The 18,521-nt window shown below is 34.3% G+C and overlaps 2 protein-coding genes across 6 annotated transcripts in view; one reads left to right on the forward strand and one right to left on the reverse strand.

The window, feature by feature from the left end:
* Positions 1 to 11,602, forward strand: part of DNAJC24 (DnaJ heat shock protein family (Hsp40) member C24) — a 65,953-nt gene extending 54,351 nt beyond the window's left edge. For 2 of the 3 annotated variants that reach the window (XM_029208109.1, XM_029208111.1), the window contains 2 exons: positions 2,686 to 2,754; positions 6,332 to 6,568. In XM_029208109.1, coding sequence (XP_029063942.1) covers positions 2,686 to 2,754; positions 6,332 to 6,537 — 275 coding nt within the window. In that variant the 3' untranslated portion in view covers positions 6,538 to 6,568. Of the gene's footprint in view, positions 1 to 2,685; positions 2,755 to 6,331 lie in introns of all 3 variants that reach the window. The other variant, XM_029208110.1, reaches the window with a different exon arrangement.
* Positions 7,658 to 18,521, reverse strand: part of IMMP1L (inner mitochondrial membrane peptidase subunit 1) — a 74,204-nt gene continuing 63,340 nt past the window's right edge. For 2 of the 3 annotated variants that reach the window (XM_029208106.1, XM_029208107.1), the window contains exons 6-7: positions 8,703 to 8,813; positions 7,658 to 7,824 (exon numbers count right to left, since the gene is read on the reverse strand). In XM_029208106.1, the coding sequence (XP_029063939.1) occupies positions 7,756 to 7,824; positions 8,703 to 8,813 (180 nt within the window). In that variant the 3' untranslated portion in view covers positions 7,658 to 7,755. The remainder of the gene's footprint in view (positions 7,825 to 8,702; positions 8,814 to 18,521) is intronic. The other variant, XM_029208108.1, reaches the window with a different exon arrangement.

Genomic DNA, 18,521 nt, shown 5'->3' on the forward strand with positions numbered 1-18,521 from the left:
GTGTCTGTGAGCATCTGTGCTTTATCTTGAATTATTTTGTGCATCCGTTAGCAAGATATGTCTTGAGGTAATTTCTTCTTTGCTTTACCTATTTTGCCTTACAAGAGGTTTCATAGGAAAGCTGTACTTTCAGATAGCAGGGGAAGCCTGTGTTCACTCTTGTGTCAGATACTGACTTTTTTTTTTTTTTTGCTGGTACGCGGGCCTCTCACTGTTGTGGCCTCTCCCGTTGCGGAGCACAGGCTCCGGACGCGCAGGCTCAGCGGCCATGGCTCACGGGCCCAGCCGCTCCGCGGCATGTGGGATCTTCCCGGACCGGGGCACGAACCCGTGTCCCCTGCATCGGCAGGCGGACTCTCAACCACTGCACCACCAGGGAAACCCAGATACTGACTTTTAAAACCAGAATCCCCACAGAACTTGGACTGTGTGCATATAGTATTGAATAATCAGGTCAATATGTAGATGTTTAGATAGGCACAGAACGGGAGAAATTTTAATATACTCCTTTTAACTCTGACCTTGGGTAAAGCACTAACCATTTTTATGTTCTGTTTTCTTTCCCTTTTACCATGAGATATGGTCTAAACTGATCTTTCAACTAAGAAGTAGTTAGCTACAATAAAGTTCCTGTACAGAAAGAGGAAAAAAGTAATGAAAATGTAAAAGCCACTTTTTGGAGTAGGTGGAATAATAGAAAGGGTTCCACATGAAATAGTAACTAGGGAGAATAACAATAGCTTCCTAGTAGAGAAGCAGAACAATACAAACCTGACTTGCTTGGCAGTTATATTTGCCAGTTATTTCTCATTAATTATTTTAAAATAAACATGGCATAATGGATACTTATGAATGGGTTGTCTTTTTTAACAATTAATGTATTACAGGTGTCCAAGATAGGTTAGATTAAGGTTTATTCATCTTGTCATTACCTCTGCCTTGTCTTATTTGCTCTGATTTCAAAATTACTTAAGATATGTGTAAGATACCCTGGAATATATTTCCCCTAACCAAGCTCTATTAAGTGCCAATTACCCCCATTCTTCAATTCTAAAACAGTGTTTCATTTCTGCATTCAAGCAGATTATCTTGGTCCTTCTGAGTAAGAAATTGAAACATGTGATAAAAGTCCATGAGACTTTTAGATAGAATTTTTTTTTAATTTGGAATACTGAATAAACTATAACCAAGTAAACTTTATATAGAATGTGGAAATTAAATTGTTTTGTTCAGAAACTACCTCGCATACGGATACACTTTGCATAGGCTATTCAGTGGACACACAGAGATGGAAGAACCACCCCTGACCACTTCGCAGAAGTCTTTATCTTTGGGTTTTAGAACAGTTTAATAGACTTAGTACCCAGTAAATATGAAATGATATAATATTTGACATACCTTAATAGAAAAGCATGGTGAGTTCAAAATATTGTATAATCTTTTCATCTATTTTAAAATTGTGTAACTCACCAATAAATTTTGAACAGGCAGTTATTAAATATAATTAAATCGCAGGCATTCACACAACGGAACAAAGGGAAGCATTCTCAGCAAGTGAACAAGAGACTAGTGAGACAGCTAAAGAAAATTTCATTGGGGTGGGGGGTGGATTTTAGTAGTTTCTTTTAAGCATTGACTTCTAGAAGAACAATACAAGCATACAGGAAGTACAGCGTGCCTTTAAAAACAAAGACAAGTGATTCTCATATATAGTTGCTTTCTTTGTCCTACAGTACACTTGCTTTAAGTAAGAGTGCATGCTTATACTACCTAGACCATATTCCTACTAAATTTAGGTGGCATTCCCGGTTTCTTTGGACCTTCCCTCCGTAGGGAAAACTTTGGCCCAGGAAACAGCAGTGGAACATCAACACAGAAAGGTTGTGTTGCGTGGCTATTAAAATATTTTAAAATAATTATTCCTTTAAGTTACCTATTACTCTGTTGTGAGGAATTAAAAATCAGATGACTAAAAGCCCCCTTAAATTTGGTTAGAGCCTTATTCTTTAAGGCACTTTTAGCCTGATCTCAGTTGATTGGAAGAACACCCTTGTATTAGTTTGCTCCGTCTGCCATAACAAAATGCCATAGACTGGGTGGTTTAAACAACAGAAATTTATTTCTCACAGTGCTGGAGGCTGAAAAATCCAAGATTGAGGTGCAAGTTGATGAGGATCCTGGTCAGGTCTCTTTCTAGCTTGCAAAGGACCACTTTCTTGCTGTGTCTTCATATGATACTTTCCTCTGTGCATGTGTGAGTGGGGAGAGACCTCTCTCTTCGTCCTCTTGTAAGGCCATCAATTCTATCAGATTAGGACCCCACTCTTATGACCTCATTTAACCTTAATTACCTTCTAAAAAGCTTATTTCCAAATACAGAATGTTGGGAGTTAGGGCTTCAACATAAGGATTTGGGAGGTGGGACATTATTCAGTCCAGAATGACCCTTCTAAAGTAGATAATTTGATATACATAAGGTTAAAAAGCTAGTAAAATATTATAACTGAGGTTCAAATATAGTTTTTTTTTTACCTGACTCCACACTGTCTTTCTTAGTCACAAATATAGTAAGCTAAGTTTTTATATAATTAGAATTGTAGTGACCAGGCTGGACTTGCCTTCTTAGCATTCTTCATGGTTATGATTTAAGTATCAAAATTAAGTGTCTCATTCTGTATTTTACAGAAGATGATCTAAGAAATATGGGACCAGTAGATGCTCGAGTATATCTTGAAGAAATGTCTTGGAATGAAGGTTGGAATTATTTTTTTCTCTTGATTACAATCAGGAAAAATATTAGGGACCTCCTATAAGAAAATAACCATAGGATGTTTGGAAATAACAGCTTGGCTTTCTGTATATATGTGGGTGTTTTTGTTTGGAATCTTTTTGTTTCATTCTAAACTTCAATTATTGATGTCCACTTATGTGACTCATTTCCAGTTATTTTCCTATCCTAATTAGATGTTAGGTACTTAAGATTTCATATGGTTTTCTTTTTTAAACTACTTTGATTTTTTGTTTACTCTCCATCTGTATAACAGGGAATATAGTCAAAGGAGATAATTTTTTCCATCCTATGTTGACACTTAAGATGAATTCCTATTAGAATATATGTTTATTTTTGTTTCTTTATATGGAATGATAAATTGTCAGAGCAAGGATTTTAATGTTATACATGTTATACTCTTCTACTTGGAGCTTGATGTTTAACCTCCTTTTTTGATTGTGTCTTAAGTGGAAAAGAAAAATCTGTCACTCCCTTTTACCTACCATGAAGTCATATCTTTTTCCCCTTTCCTATTAATAGAATTTAAAAACTTAAATCTAACTTAATTTTCCATTCTTCAGATTAGTTCTGTGAATTGCTCTGGTTAGGTTTATATTAAGTTCCTTTTTTTTAAAATGGAAGCCATGAATACCACAATTACATGTTTCTCTGGGCAAATGAAGAAGTCTTACTGTTTTCTAGAATTTTATATACTCAGTCCTATAACTGTATTATTCAGCCTGGGGTACAGATTCCCTGGGTGTTTATAAAAATTTATTAGTAAGTGTGGATAAGTAGAAGATAAACAGCCTGTCCTTTCCGAAACCAAGTTTACTGGAATATTTTTTAATGGCAAATTCTTAGCTTAGTGCTCTTAGGAAGCTGGGTCACAAAGCTATATTGACTTAGAAGGGGAATCATGTTTTTGCCTATGAGCCACTCTGCTCCTAAACTGCCAAATGAAATCCTGGAGTAGAAATTCTTATTTGCAATGAATGACTGGAAAACTTGAGATTTTGTGTAACTGGGGCTCCCGGGGTTCATGATAGTTTCATCAGAGTAAACAGGAAGAGCTACTGCTGTGAAAATAGAATACACTAGTGACACTGATTTCACTGCTACTTTGTGAAGGGGATAGATGAGAACATGTTTATCAGGGAGACTTGCCCAGCTCAATAATATTTTTTGAAAATACAGTATTGCCAGCTTATCAACCAGTATATGTGTGTGTGTGTCCATCTCTTATTGGACAAATTAGTTGTTCTTGTTGTAATTGATACGACTAATATGTTTTGTTACTAATAATTCCTGATAATATTAAAACAGTGAAAACTGGTTTTTGTAATTTTTACTTCTTTAGTAAAATTTTAAAAATATAATCAATTTAAGATTTTATTTTAAATTAAGACTGTGGATTAGTGTGGTTCAAGCATCTGTTCAGTCAGCAAATATATGGGCTTTTTGATAACAAGTGAAAATGCCAAGACATTGAAAGACATATACAACATGAAATCAAGAATTATCATAAATGTTATTGTCCTTGGTACTCCCTAAAGTAAACTTGACAGTGAAGACGATAAAGAAGCATCCCAGCTACAGCCAATGAATCAGTTATAAGCAGCTACAGTTCATCTTAAAAGTATAGGATGTTCTTAGATACTTATTTAAATTAAGGGTTTTTATCACTGTAAAGATAGAAATAGTCCTTATCCTTATGAGAGAAAATAGTGAGTAACAGCTACATGAAGCTATTATTTTTGCAGGAATGTTTAGAAACTGGTCATGTGAGTTTTGCAGTTGAATTTGCAATTTGGAATTGTTCTGTGCGATTGCAAAGAGCAGCCTTGGCAGATGAAAGTACATAAAAAGTGTGATCAACTGGACTAGCAAAAGCATTTGATGATTCCTTCATGGGAGCTTTCAGAATAACCTTGGAAGGTGAAGATCCAGAATAGGAGAAAAGTGGATGAAATCCTACATGATAAACATAGCCAAATTATCAGCTTCTGGGTCCAGGAACAGTAGGAAATGATGCATACTATGCTTAAAAGGCATACCTGAAGAACTATTGAGACTGAAGTTGGCCATTCCCCTTACAGTTAGTCTCTTACACAGCTTGGTTGTTTTGTCTTCATTCAGTGTATTTAAAATTATGATTTCTGTGAAGATATCACTTTAAGTGATAGTAGAATAATTTAAGAAGAAATTTAAAAAGATGTGAGTTTTAGTGAGCATTAACATTTGGAATCATCTATGACAAAACTCCACAGAAGCCCATGGTGGCCTCTGCATCATTTACCAAGCACATGTCACCTCAAATTGTTTCTCGTTGTTCACTGAGGTGGTGATAAAACGAGGGAGATTTAGCTCCAGAAAACCAATGGTTAGAATATGTATTTCTAGACAATTTAATAATAGTTCACTTTGAAAGCATGCTCTATTACACATATATGTTGGCTCAGATAGGGAAGATGTTAGTGTTTTAAAATTCAAGATTAAATTATTTTTCTTTATAGAGAAAAAAGACATTGTGGTGAAAAATGAAAAGCAGGATTGTGAATTAATGTTTTCCTTACTGATAAAATAAACATGTAAAGCTGGCTTATTTAATTGCTTGTTTTTCCAAGACCAAAGTTGATTAGAGAACAAATCCAAGGCAGTTGAATATTTTTTTCTTTTCTTTTCTCTTCTTTTCATGGCATATGATGAGATCTAAGTGTTAAAAAATGAAGTTTGAGAATTGAATGAAGATATTTGATTGTAAGAAATTATATCTTTAGAGATTTAGTTCATTTATCTCTAATTTTTTTTATGACAGTAGTAAAATAATGAGATCAGTAATTACTTTTCTTTGACAGTCACTCCTCAGTGACAGTAAAATGGAATAACCAGTGGATCAGAGATTCTTTCAGCTAAAAGACAAAGTATTTCAACTTCCTAGGAAGATGAAACTTATAAAATTTCCCCCATTCGTAGGCAGAACGTTGCACCATATTGCCTCCTTTGGGCATCTCACTTCAGTGATTGTCCTTTTGGTTCCTAAATCATTTGTAAACACCAAACAAACAGGTACACACACATAGCCCCCACAGAAAGAACACCATGGTATATGTCTATACATTTAAGTCAGGATTCTTGAAATAGTGTGATACCAGAACAGACAGGATTCAAATGCTGAACCTGATAAACAGTCAAGTCAGCAGTTTCCTCTGAAAGGATATACTCCTGGCAAAGGCATGCTCCTTAACAATAAGACAGGTAGGGCTGTTTCTCTTCTTCCTTCACAGTAATATTTTAGACAACCACATTGTTCAGAAGAATGTAAAATTTACATGAATCTTAAGAAAACAGAAGACTTCAAATAAATTTCATTGGTCACTTCTGAGCATCTGCTCTCCCCTACAGGATCTTTGGTCTATTGTTTCATACCCTCAGTACATTTCCTCCACAGATAAAGAGTTTTTAGTAGATAGTTTTTAGAAACACTGCCCCTGTACGAGAAATTTTTTCAAGTTCTCATTTAAATATATTTTATATTGACTGATCTTTTTTCTTCCGCAGTTCCTGTGGAATGGCTGCAGTTTTTCAGAGGTGTTAACGAAGTAGTTCCATGTAAGCGTTTTGTTTTCTTTGCAGATGATCGTTCCTTTTCTCTGAGTTGTCGATGTGGTGGAAAATACAGTGTTCCCAAGGATGAAGCAGAAGAAGTGACGCTGATTTCTTGTGATATGTGTTCACTAGTTATAGAACTCCTTCATTATCGCTGAGATTGTTCACTAAGTGGAATTCTTTAGTGTATTCAGACACATGGAGGAAAATCTACTCCACCTTTGTCCATTCAAGCAAATGTATAAAGCTGATTAAAAAAAAAAAGGATTTTTTTGTCAGCTCTATCATTTGCAGAGAAAATATAAGACTGTCGAAGTCCACCTAGATTAATAGAAAATTCATTTCATTATTCATATGTATTTACATTTTATATTTATAGATTGCTAAGAAAGGGGGCTTGAATTAAAAACTATATTTAGTGAATTCCCATCTGAGAAGTTTATTATTGGTGCATTTTCTCCTTGGTACAAAATATAAGAATTTTCCTTTCTTCATATAAGTGTGTCTCATCTTTTAATGGGTCACAGTATCATCATATTCCTTTATAGTTGCTAAGTTTTTTAAGTAACATATTTCTAGCTGCTAAAGTTATAGGCCTTTTGTACAACTATTTCAAATCTCAGGTCATTAGAATTAAGTTAGAATCTTCATGAATAACATGTGAGCCTAGGTCTCCCATGATGAAGGCTGGATATGGATATTCATGAGTTATTTCAAAGTTAATAAAGTGAAATGGCAACCGGAGAAAGAAGGAGAGCCTTGGAGTCAGAAAACCGTGGCCACTGCGTTGCTGGTATGATGAAGTGGACTTTTTTAATGTGTTATTATTGATTATAGTAAAGCTTTTATTTTTCTATATATTTAATATTCTATGAGTCAGAACTCATTTAAAAAATTTTAAGGAATCCTTTATGGGATCACTGAAACATTCTTCCTTAATTTCAAATGAGTAAGCCAAGCATGTGACTTAGCAGCTTTTTATTAGGTCAAACTCTTGGTTTATTGTTGGTGTGGACTTATAAGACTAGTTAGTACTCTGCCTTGTAAATGCAGCTAAAGTATGAGGCATATTCAAGAGGAGTAAATTACTTTCCTTATACCTATACAACCAAAAATTGGAAAGTGAGGTTTTTCCAGGTTTTCCCTAAAAATATTTTCATATCAGAATTTAGATGACTTATTTTGGATTACACTTTTATCCATATATTTTGAACAAATATAGCTTGCAAGAGTGTGTGTTGCTTATTCTTTACATTTAACAATTAAAAATAACTCAAACTGAATAGCAAATAGTTTATTAGTAAGTACATGGTTTTCAGTGACAATAAATTCACTTTAGCAGAAGACAATAATCAAATCAAAAGAATAAATGCTTGCTAATCATCAGAAAATCTGTGGCCATTAGGGCTGTCACGTAGAAATCCAAAATCACTCAGAGGCCAAATCTGTAAAATGAAAATGTGATTGAAGACAATTAGTAAAGTGATATTATAGCATCATCCTATTCCCTTCTTTTTTTCATTCATCCCTTTCTCTATGCCGTATAATTAAATGCTTTCTCCTTATTCTTCAATCAAGAACAAATTTTCTACTTCAAAATAAGACTGTAGAAAGTAAACCTGTATGTGTATGTATTTAACTTCTAAAGTTTGGAACATTCAATCATTATACTAGAAAATAATATGTGTGTAGTGTGTATATGTTTGTTTTTTCTTTCACTATCGTCAGAGTTAACTGTAAACCTACGTACTTGAATATAACATCTGCTTAAGTGTAAAAAATCCTGTAAATTATCCAACAGCCCCAAATACTCATGTCTGTTTTTCTCCTGACTGCTTGTGGCAAAAAGGAAAAGCCAGTGAAAACAATAACCTTTACTATTACATTTACTACAACCATGATAAGTGCATTACTCACTATACTTAACTGGGATATCCCTGCATTCCAGCTAGTTGCTAGATTGCTCTTCTGCAAATGCATATTAATATATGCCCTGGGTATGAATATGGTTGGAAAAGTTGTATGAGAGAAAAGTAAATTTTTGGAGAGTCAAATTAGAAGCTTCTTATGCTACAACCAATCTGAACTTTATTTTTCAAACAAAAATTATTCTCAATTACCTGTCATAATGGGGGAGTGGTAATGTTTATAGCTATGAAGGCCAACATGTTCATAAAGTGTAGTAGTCATTGCAGCAGTTTTACATCCACTGACAGCCTAAAGATTTCAGTTCTTCTGAGAGGAACTTTTTTTTTTTTTTGGTTTTGTTTTTTTCCCCAGCTCGGAGAAGAAAGCCTGCATTTTAAGCAGAAAACAGTAGTACCTTAAAGAAGATACGTCCTCTTATTAGTCCATATGGAACAGGTCCATAGTACCTGGAATCTGTAGAATTCTGTAGATTATCACCTTCTAACCACACATGGCCTGTTGGCACCTAGAATTATAGAAGAAAGCAGCCCCTTTAAAAAAGAAAAACAAATCTGGGTACTATAAATAAAAAATCATGTCTTTTGGAGGTAGGGAGAAATGTCCTAAAGTTCTCTTTTATAAAATACATTCAAACCCTATAATTTGCATTTTTGCTGTTATTTCTTGCATAATAAAATAACTTTTACTAAAATATTAATAAGTAGTATTAATATTTCAACTTTTTAAAAGACCTATCTTTTTTGCCATATGGTTCCCAAACATTAATTTGTTATGCAAACCCCAAACTGAGGTTATAAGAGATCAAAACAGTGTGACAGGGTCATTAATTTAATAGACTTCAAAAGAGGTCATTAGGATGCCGACTGAAAATGTGCCCTCCTGTCTCAATAACAGCATAAGCAGGGCAGCCACTCACTCAGCAACATCCTGGGGCCAATACCAAGGCCAGACCTATTAGAATGCTCATGATGAACTAAATGGTAATTGATTGTGACATCAATTACAAATAATCTCATCATTTTATTGGAGTGGGCTTGTCAGAATTCTAATTAAGATCCTTGTTCTGCCTTTGTACAGGCCATATCTTCAATGCATTATACTTCAATAATGACCATCAAGAACTAGAAGGACCTATTATAAAATCATCAGTTATAAAATTAATGATGGTGACCTTCTACTAAATGAAAAGATCCCATCTTCTATATGTCCTGTGTATTAACTGGGATATAGCATAAATTTAAATTTTTACTCAGTGACAATCCTAAGTATATTTAGGACAGAACACATTACTTACAAAAATGCCCACTGTGATATGAGATATTTGCCCGTTAATGTCTGTTCAATATAAACTTTAAAAATTACTCTTCAGTAACAATCTTCAAAATTGCATTTTAAAGTTTCTTTTTTATAGGTTTCGTTACCCAAGAAAGTTGAATTATTGACCAGACCAAAATGATCTATGGAAAGGAATTAATTTTCACTATTCTTTTGACTGATTATTACTTGGAAACCTTATGTGAAGAAAAATATTCATATTAGGTTTAATAAGAAATGACCAGTTTTTTAAAATGTCACAAAATTTTTAAAAACGACTTTTAGAGCAGTTTTAGGTTCACAGCACAGCTGAGAGGAAGGCACAGAGATCTCCCATATACCTCTTGCCCCCACTCATGCACAGCCTCCCCATTACATCCCCACTAGAGTGGCATGTCTGTTACACTGACATCATCATCACCCGAAGTCCCATGGTTTACCTTAGGGTTCACTCTTGGTGTTGTACATTCTATGAATTTGGACAAATGTATGACATGTATCCACATCACAGTACCATACACAGTATTTTCACTGCCCCCCAAATCCTCTGTGATCTGCCTATTTATTCTCCCCCCCATCACCCCTGAGTTACCTTTTGGAAAAATAAATTTATACAAGCATGTAAAATTTGAATTACACTTTATTTAGAGATTATATAATTTTGAAATATATAATTTTGGAATGTCTTATATCATGTAGAAATATTAGCCAAAAATGAATCAAGTTACTTATTTTCATTTAGATACACTTAAATGTTAAATCTATTTGTAGAGTAAGGATAAAGTTTTTTGAAAGAATATCAGATATTGTAAGATCATTAACTTCTACTAGTGGAACTAGTTGTAGGTTCTAGGGCTAATAGCAAGGTTCATTCCTACCTATATAATAAGTAGACTTATATGTAGTGAAGCATAAGGCTGCTCAAATAGAAAAATGAGTACATCTCAGGTTACAGATGAAAAGAACAAAATAGTGTATTTGGAAAAGGTAAAATAAGTCATTAAATATATTCTGAAGTACTGCCTTGGGAGAAACTACAATGTGAACATCTTGGGTGTCTAAATTTCCATAGTTTTTCCTTAATATGTGTTTGTTCCTGAGTTCTAAAAATAGGTAACATATACGAATAGTTAAATACAATTATAAAGTTAGGGACACCAATAAAAGCAAAGGAGAACAAAAATCAAAAAACGAATAAAGATACTAACAATCCAGCAAGATCTTCTTTTGCCTGTCCGATTGATCCAATATACATTTCCTTTCTCCATGAAGCTTTTCCCTATGTTGCCTGCACATACCAAATACTCTAGATTGTTTAAAACACTTAAAGTCTGCCCTACATGGGGCTCTGGAACATAACATCCTCTTACATGCTTGGCTTTTGTGTATGTCTACTATTTTATGACTGAAAAAGCCAACAGACAATAATCATGTCATGATCTTAAATCTTTACAACACCTAAACCAATGTTGGAACTCAAATATTTGTTGGTGATTAGTATTAGTTAAGTAGAAATTCTTGTAAAGCACAATCACTTTTGTGGCAGTTATGACCTAAGTTTCTTCCAAATTTAGATAAATACAGTGATGAAGTATTATCTCTGGTATAGTAAAGTTAACAAGAACAGAAAGGAATCTGCTAAGAGAGACCCAGAACATACCACCAGAAACCTTTGGAGGAGTGTGACCCAGGCTGTTCACACCTAGTCCTTGACTGCAAGGGGTGGAACAAAAGGGAGGAATAGTAACACAAACTAGTGTTTATACATACTTTTCTGGTCATTTTAATTTAAACAAACACACATTTGATCCTTAAAACAACCTGTGAAGTACAGTTACTGACATTTAACAGAAGTAGGTTCAAATATGGAACATGCTATCTCTTACTTACCTGAAGCCCATATATGCTAATACCCATGCATCCATTCATAGCAAAGGAATAACCTTTACATCTTAAGACTTCAATGTTTGATATAAAGTACAGACACAAGGAAACAACCTCATCACTGATGGTACCTTTGATAAGAGCTTCTCTATAAATGGGAAAACCTCTGAGTGTGAGTCTTAAAATCAAAGCAGTCACCTTTGCTGATCTACCTCTCTGTCACTTATTTTCCCAGTAAAAAATTCATTATGTTTGCAGTTACTCCACTTTTGAAACATACTTATTTTTGATATGGGTTAAGGGTGTACACTTTAAAATCAACTTTAGAGGTATACTTTACAGTAAAATGTGCTCATTCTGTTTCGACACTAGTTTTGAAAAATGTGCATTCCTGTGTAACCACCAACCACAATCAAGATGTAGAACATTACTACTATGCCCAAAAGTTCCCTCCTTTTCCAGTCCACCGCCCACCCTTACACCTCGTCCCAGGCAACTAGTGATCTGTTTCCTGTTTACTAGAGACTAGTTTTACTAAAGTTCATATAAGTGATATTGCACAGTACATAGTATTTTGTGTCAGGCTTTTGTTCAGCAGTTTTTAAACGATTAATACATGTTGTATGTATGAGTCATTCATTGCTTTTTACTGCTGAGTATATCCCATTGTAAATCACAATTTCTTTCCATGAACCTGTTGATGGATATTTGTGTTGTCTGCAATTTTGGGCTGTTACAAATAAAGCACTATGAACGTTCATGTATAAGTCTGTTTCTTTTCAGTAAATATGTAGGGGTAGAATTTCTGGGTCATAAGTGTACGCTTAATCTTAAACTTTTCCAAAGTAATTATACCATTTTACACTCCCAACAGCAATGTATGAGTGTTTCTGTTGCTTCACAACCTTGGTATTTTCAATTAAAAAAATTTTTGCCATTCTAGTAGGCTATTGGTGTCACATTGTGGTTTTCATTTGCATTTCTCTGATAAGTATTTTTTCTTGTACCTATTAGTGTATATTTTGTGAAATGTCTATTTAAATATTTTGCCCATTTTTAAAATGGATTATTATTATTCATTTTAAGAGCCCTTTATGTATCTTGAGTACAGGTCCTTTGACAGGTATTGCAAATACTTCTTCCCAGTCTGGGTTTCTTTTGCAATTTTTAATCTGCTGTAAAGACGATATATTTTTAGGCTCTAGAAATTTCACTTGGTTCTTTTTTATATTTACCATTTCTCCCTCATTATGTTCATCCTCTAGATGCCTGAAAATATTTATAATTGGTGTTTTAGAGCACATGACTGTTAATTCCATTATGTCTCATTTCTGGATCTGTTTTTCTTCTAGTTGTGGGTTACATTTTCCTACTTCTTCACATATCTAATAATTTGTTATTGAGCTGAACATTCATTTGTCGAGTGGATTTTGTTCTCTTTTTAGAGAGCATTGAATGTTGAAGAGGTCTGTTTGGTTTTTGGAAGGTGGTTAAGTTAGCTGTGGAACAGCTTATTCCTGTCAAGCCTTGTTTTTAAGCGCTGGGTCTCTCTCACACTGTAAGGGCTAGTCTAGCCCACTCCTGAGGCATGATATTCCAGGGTCTCTACGGAATGCTCTAGATATTTAATGAGATCTGACAACTGTGGCTGGTCAGAACTCAAATGACTCAGCCCTGTGTGAGCTCTGGGAATTGCTTGGCTGCTGCCAATAGCTGTTTGGTGCTCAGTCTCTAAATTTCACCATAAGCAGGCACAGTTTAGTGTTCAGCCCCAAAACCAAGAGAATACTCTACACAGATTGCTGGAGATCATTCTGTAGCTCTTTTTTCCCTGGTGGTTTGATGCATAAATTCCAACCACTTAAACTTCCCTATACCCTAATCTCTGTCTCTTCAACTCAGCAAGACCACTGTCCTTTGTTTGAATTTTCCTCCTCGCACCTTCTGAAAACTGCTTTAAGGCAGAAGTTAGGGAAAGTATAAGGCTTGCCTTGTTTGTTTCCCTGCTCTCAGGAATCCGTCTTGTACTGCCTGCTGCGCATTGTCTGAAAACTGTTTCACATAGTTTGTCCAGTTTTCTAGTTCTTTATGGCAGGAGGGCAAGTTCAGCCGCAGTTACTCCATAATAGCCAGATGTTCAAAGTATCTAATATTTAAAGTCTTATTTTTTAGCATACCTCATAACAATATGAAGAAAATCCTTTTGGTGAGAACTAAAGTTCTTGATGTAAGTAAAGTGTGCCTTTGGCATCTCTGCCTTGCATCCCCTTCAGTGGCATGCCCTGTGTGTCCTCATTTTACCCTTTCCCTATCAAAATCTCTAGAAAAGATTCGCCAAACTCAGCATGCAATTATGTATAAGCAGATAAGTTCAGTATGGTATTGCTTGTATCTCAAAATTGGCGATAGTATAAATATTCGTCAGTAGGCAGATGTTAAACAGTTTATTTACAGAATAGTAGACAGCTAATAGACTGACATGAATACAGTCAGTGAAAAAAATAAGTTACAGGGCTTACTTAGGTATAATTACTTTTTTAAAAAACCACAAAATTTTGTTTTATGTATTTCAAAATTTACATTTTTGTGACCAGTATGTATTAATTTTAAAATATATATATGCACACACACATACATGTGTGTCTTAATATGACTAGCCCTTTCAGTAATACTTGTACTTTTTAAAAATGGAACATTGTCCATCACAATGCAGGTTAGGAAGAGCTTTATTGAATTAAAAAAAAATTTTTTTTTTTTGTCTGTGGTAATGTGGTAAGAGAGTGACCTAACTTCCAATCCGTATAGCAGGCTCTGCTTCTTTGTACAGTACAAGTAAATGACTGCAATTACAGTGCTGTCACCAGACCTCTGGATAACTAAAATATTAGTCTAGCTAAGAACTCATTTATTTAAATAAATATAAAGTACAACACATTTTTGGTATGGGTCCAAAACTTAAAATCTGACCTTTCTGGTCAGGTGAGTGGAGTGGAGTAAAGCAAGGAACAAAACAAAAAATTCCTTTCTAACTCAAAACACAGTTATTGTCTGTTGGATTAACCTACTGGTTATCACTAAATTCAAAATTCAAACCAGATAAAACAATTCTATAGCAATATTATAATAAAATAGATTAAAATATATTTTTAAAATGTATTTTTAAAAAGCTGTTATAACTTTCCAATTAAAGTAGAAACTCAAATAAACACTTAAAAAAATTAAAATAAATGCTTTGCAAATGCCCCAAAATGGAAGTCCTAATTCCATGTCTTTGTTCATTACTTCTCATAACCAAAACTTTTAAAAAGAGTTAATTACTTTTCATCTTTGTATTTTTGGAAATACGCCATGCCAACTTGAATGAATGCATGAGACTGAATAAGAATGTATGAATATATGTTTACAATGAATGCCACCTAGAAATGTTTACTTTTGCTCAAATCTGAATTTTCCCAGGGTCTCAGATATAACTAGCTTTAGGAATAACTTTTAAAGCATTAAAAGAACCCTTAAATCATTCTTGGTTTTTCCTTTCTACGTCAGAGGTTTACTTCCTGAGCTATGAAAAAACCTAATCTCAGGGCAGGACAAAAGAATCAAGCCTCTAGTTCTCAGCCATACTTGCTGAAGCCTAGTTAAGTGCCTCCTTTATAGTACAAGAAACAAACCTAATTGCCTCATGGCCTGCGGGTGTCCATTTAACAAAAGCAGCTTTTGGGAACCAACCCACAGGTGTTACCTTTCTTCATTCAAGTGAAATCTGATGAAAGAGTCCACAATATCAAATAACACATTTACTAAACTGTAATCAAACTCACTTATTACTTGATTAAGCAAAGATTATCTAATTAAGAAAAAGTTCTGACTGAAGAGTAAGATATTTGTATGTTTGACCTTTCAAAAGTTTCAAAAAACAGAAAATCCTAATAACAGACTGATTTTTAACTATTTGTTTGCCAGATATTTTAAAATGTATAATCAGCAAAGGCAGGGTATGCACTGGCCCTATTATTGCTCATGCCTCCTTAATGGTTCTTCTAAAATGACTGAATGTAAAGGAAATAATAATTATTAAAGAAACAAACAAAAATCATAAAGGTAATAGGAGAGGGCAAAGTTTTTGGAATCCTTTTCTGACATGATTATTTTTTCCTTTTCCTGAAATATATAGGAAAAGGAGAGGCATACACACCTTAGGAAAGCAATCAGATAAAGACTTGGGCTTTTTTGTTTTGTTTTTTGTGGGTTTTTTTTTTTTTTTTTGGCAAAAGCAAATGGAAGTGGTATATCAACAACACTGTAAAGTATTTCATTTTCCTCATGTATTTTAAAGATTTTGTCTTGTGTCTCACAGAATGATGAATGTAAAATATAAAATGCATAATTTCCCTGCCCAGGAAAAAAGTCCATATGATGAATGTACACTCATGACATGTCATTTTAGTTTAACAATACCCAAATAATTGTTATTTATGTTACTGTCTTTCAGGTAAGCAGAATCGAGTCAAATTAGTATACCATTATGTGGTTAATGCATATTCTGCTTAATCATGGCTTATATAACCAAAACATAGTCATGGTAAGATGCTATGCACACAAACTACTGGAGAGAATACTTGCAAAATGAGATCATTTATTAATTATATAGTCCTAAAAGAACTTCATAAAGCCCAGTATTTGTATGACTCCTGCAATGGCAGTAAATAATTGTTGGAGTTTATCTTCCTATATACACCAACAAAACTATAAAGATGTATATGTCAAAAAGTGAAGCATTAAATCCCCTGAGAGAAAATCATGTAGAAAGGTTTTTAAGAACACAAAGCTGAGAAAACATTATTAATCTTTAATTTTGTAAAATGGGGCTGTCTCAAGCGTCAGTTATGGGTACCTTTGAAAGCAAAACTCAAGCAACAGTCTCACTAATACTCTATTTTTACTGACATTCTTCTTGCCAGAACTTTTTGCCTACATTTGTCTCCCTGAGTAGAATATCTGGAGTCATAAGGGAGGTGCTCCCAAAGGCTAGATGCATGACAAAGGGATTAACATTTATAAGGACCAGGCAAGGAACAGTTAACACACTGATTATTTCAGTAGATACTATCTCTATGCAGTCTTGCTTCTTTTTCTTCCCATTTAAATTCTGACTTATTACTAACCTATCCCACATCATTCCCGGGGACTGTTATTGCCTTTCCCTACTTAAAAATGGTGCCACTTTAGGTTCATAGCCAATTATCATTAAAGAGGAATTTACACCAGAGTTCTAGTAAGCTACACCTACAGCGTTGTGGTGAGGGTGTGTGTGATGAGGGATGCTTTTAACTAAAGGTTCTCTTTTATTACTGAGCATCTCCCTGCTGCGTGGGTTTAGAGCTTAGGCTAAGACTTGACTTGCTCATTCTCATAGCTACTGCAAGCAAGCTAAGCTCCTTCATCTTCTCCTTAAGTACTCAATACCTCCATCCAGCCTGAACAGGAATTTCTGATGGGTTGTTAGTATGGTGGTTAAAGTTACAGTCCACAGAGTCATAGTTCTGAGTTCAAATTGTAGCTCTGTCACTTACTAGTTAAACACCTTGGAGAGGTTATTTAAACCTCATCTAAAAAACTGGGATTAATGAATGCCTTACAGAAACATTCTGAAAACCAAATAACACATAAGGCTCCTGGCACCCAGTAAGCACTCACTATTGTTATTAACAGTTGCTCCAGCTGCTGGATGAATGATGCCTGCCGGGCTTTCTTTGTTCCTGGTTTCTTATGCAGTCTATCCAGTTCTCTGCAAAGTGAACTGTGCTTTGCAATTTCACTTCAGTTATGTTTTTGGTCTTTTTCTTTTACATTGTATTCAATTATATAGTTCTGGTACTAGCCAAGACTTTGAATTAAATCCAGTATAATTAAAAATGTACATTAATTGTGAATAGATGCCATATTAATTATGCCAAGTGATTTAATGAAATTCAGTTTTTAAGACCAAATCATCCAAATGTAGCAAAGACTAGCATTTTTATTCTTTTAACAGGCATCTTTTTCAAGCAATGTTTATTAAATATCAAATGCCTAAGCACTTCCTTATGGAGCATTTACTTCTTCAGGACCGTCTACCAACTTGTCAGAAGGCAGAGGAAGGGGAAAAAGTGTTGGGATTGAAGCGAGTAAATAGGCCTTTCCATCCCAGCGATCTAATACTAACATCTCAATCCTACAGATTTTTTTTTCCTAGGACAATGAATTACTTGGTCTCTGACTTCTTTTTTGTTCTATTTGTAACAAGGTTACCTGCTGTTTTTGGATTAGTATTTAAGAGAAGTTCCTTATATTCTCATTTCAAGACTGTCTGTACTCTCATTTTAATATAGCCTGATGTACACTCTGGTTCTCATATTCCAAAAGATGAGCCTAACTTAATGAAACACAGGTATCTGAAAGAGTAGTAGAAAATGGCAGTAAATATGTAAATGAGTTTTCTCATGTTCTCAGAAAAAGTCTAAAATAGTAAATCAGATGCCTACTATACAGAATATGTGCTAATAGGTTTCCACCAAATTTTTGATTCCTGAGACTTCAAATAATTCTTCCCAGTCAAAACTCATCCCTATTTGGATTTATTCCTATAGATGAATCTCTGTAGCGCTTTTCAATTTCTTATGGACCAGTGCATAACTGCATCATATAGAGATTGGCTAAAAAACTGATTTATACCTGAAATGGTACTAGAAATAAAAGATCAGTAGTGGAAGAGTCCATACTCCAAAAAATGAAGGATTAAAATAAAATATGTGGATCTTTTTGTACCTGATATTACTAGTATCTTAAAAAAAAAGCATTGTATTGCATGATTTTCTTTGATAGACACTTCTCCTACTTGCATTTTATTTATCAAAACCAGAACTCTAATGTCCCATACGCTGGAAGTTATTTAGAATGATGTCTAGCTTTGTGAATACAAAGTTGCAGATTAGGCAGGTAGATGACAGATGACATTTTTTGTGATGATGTAAGATAC

The sequence above is a fragment of the Monodon monoceros genome, unplaced genomic scaffold, assembly GCF_005190385.1.
Source record: "Monodon monoceros isolate NGI ecotype Baffin Bay Population unplaced genomic scaffold, NGI_Narwhal_1 Super_Scaffold_7, whole genome shotgun sequence".
Lineage (NCBI taxonomy): Eukaryota > Metazoa > Chordata > Mammalia > Artiodactyla > Monodontidae > Monodon > Monodon monoceros.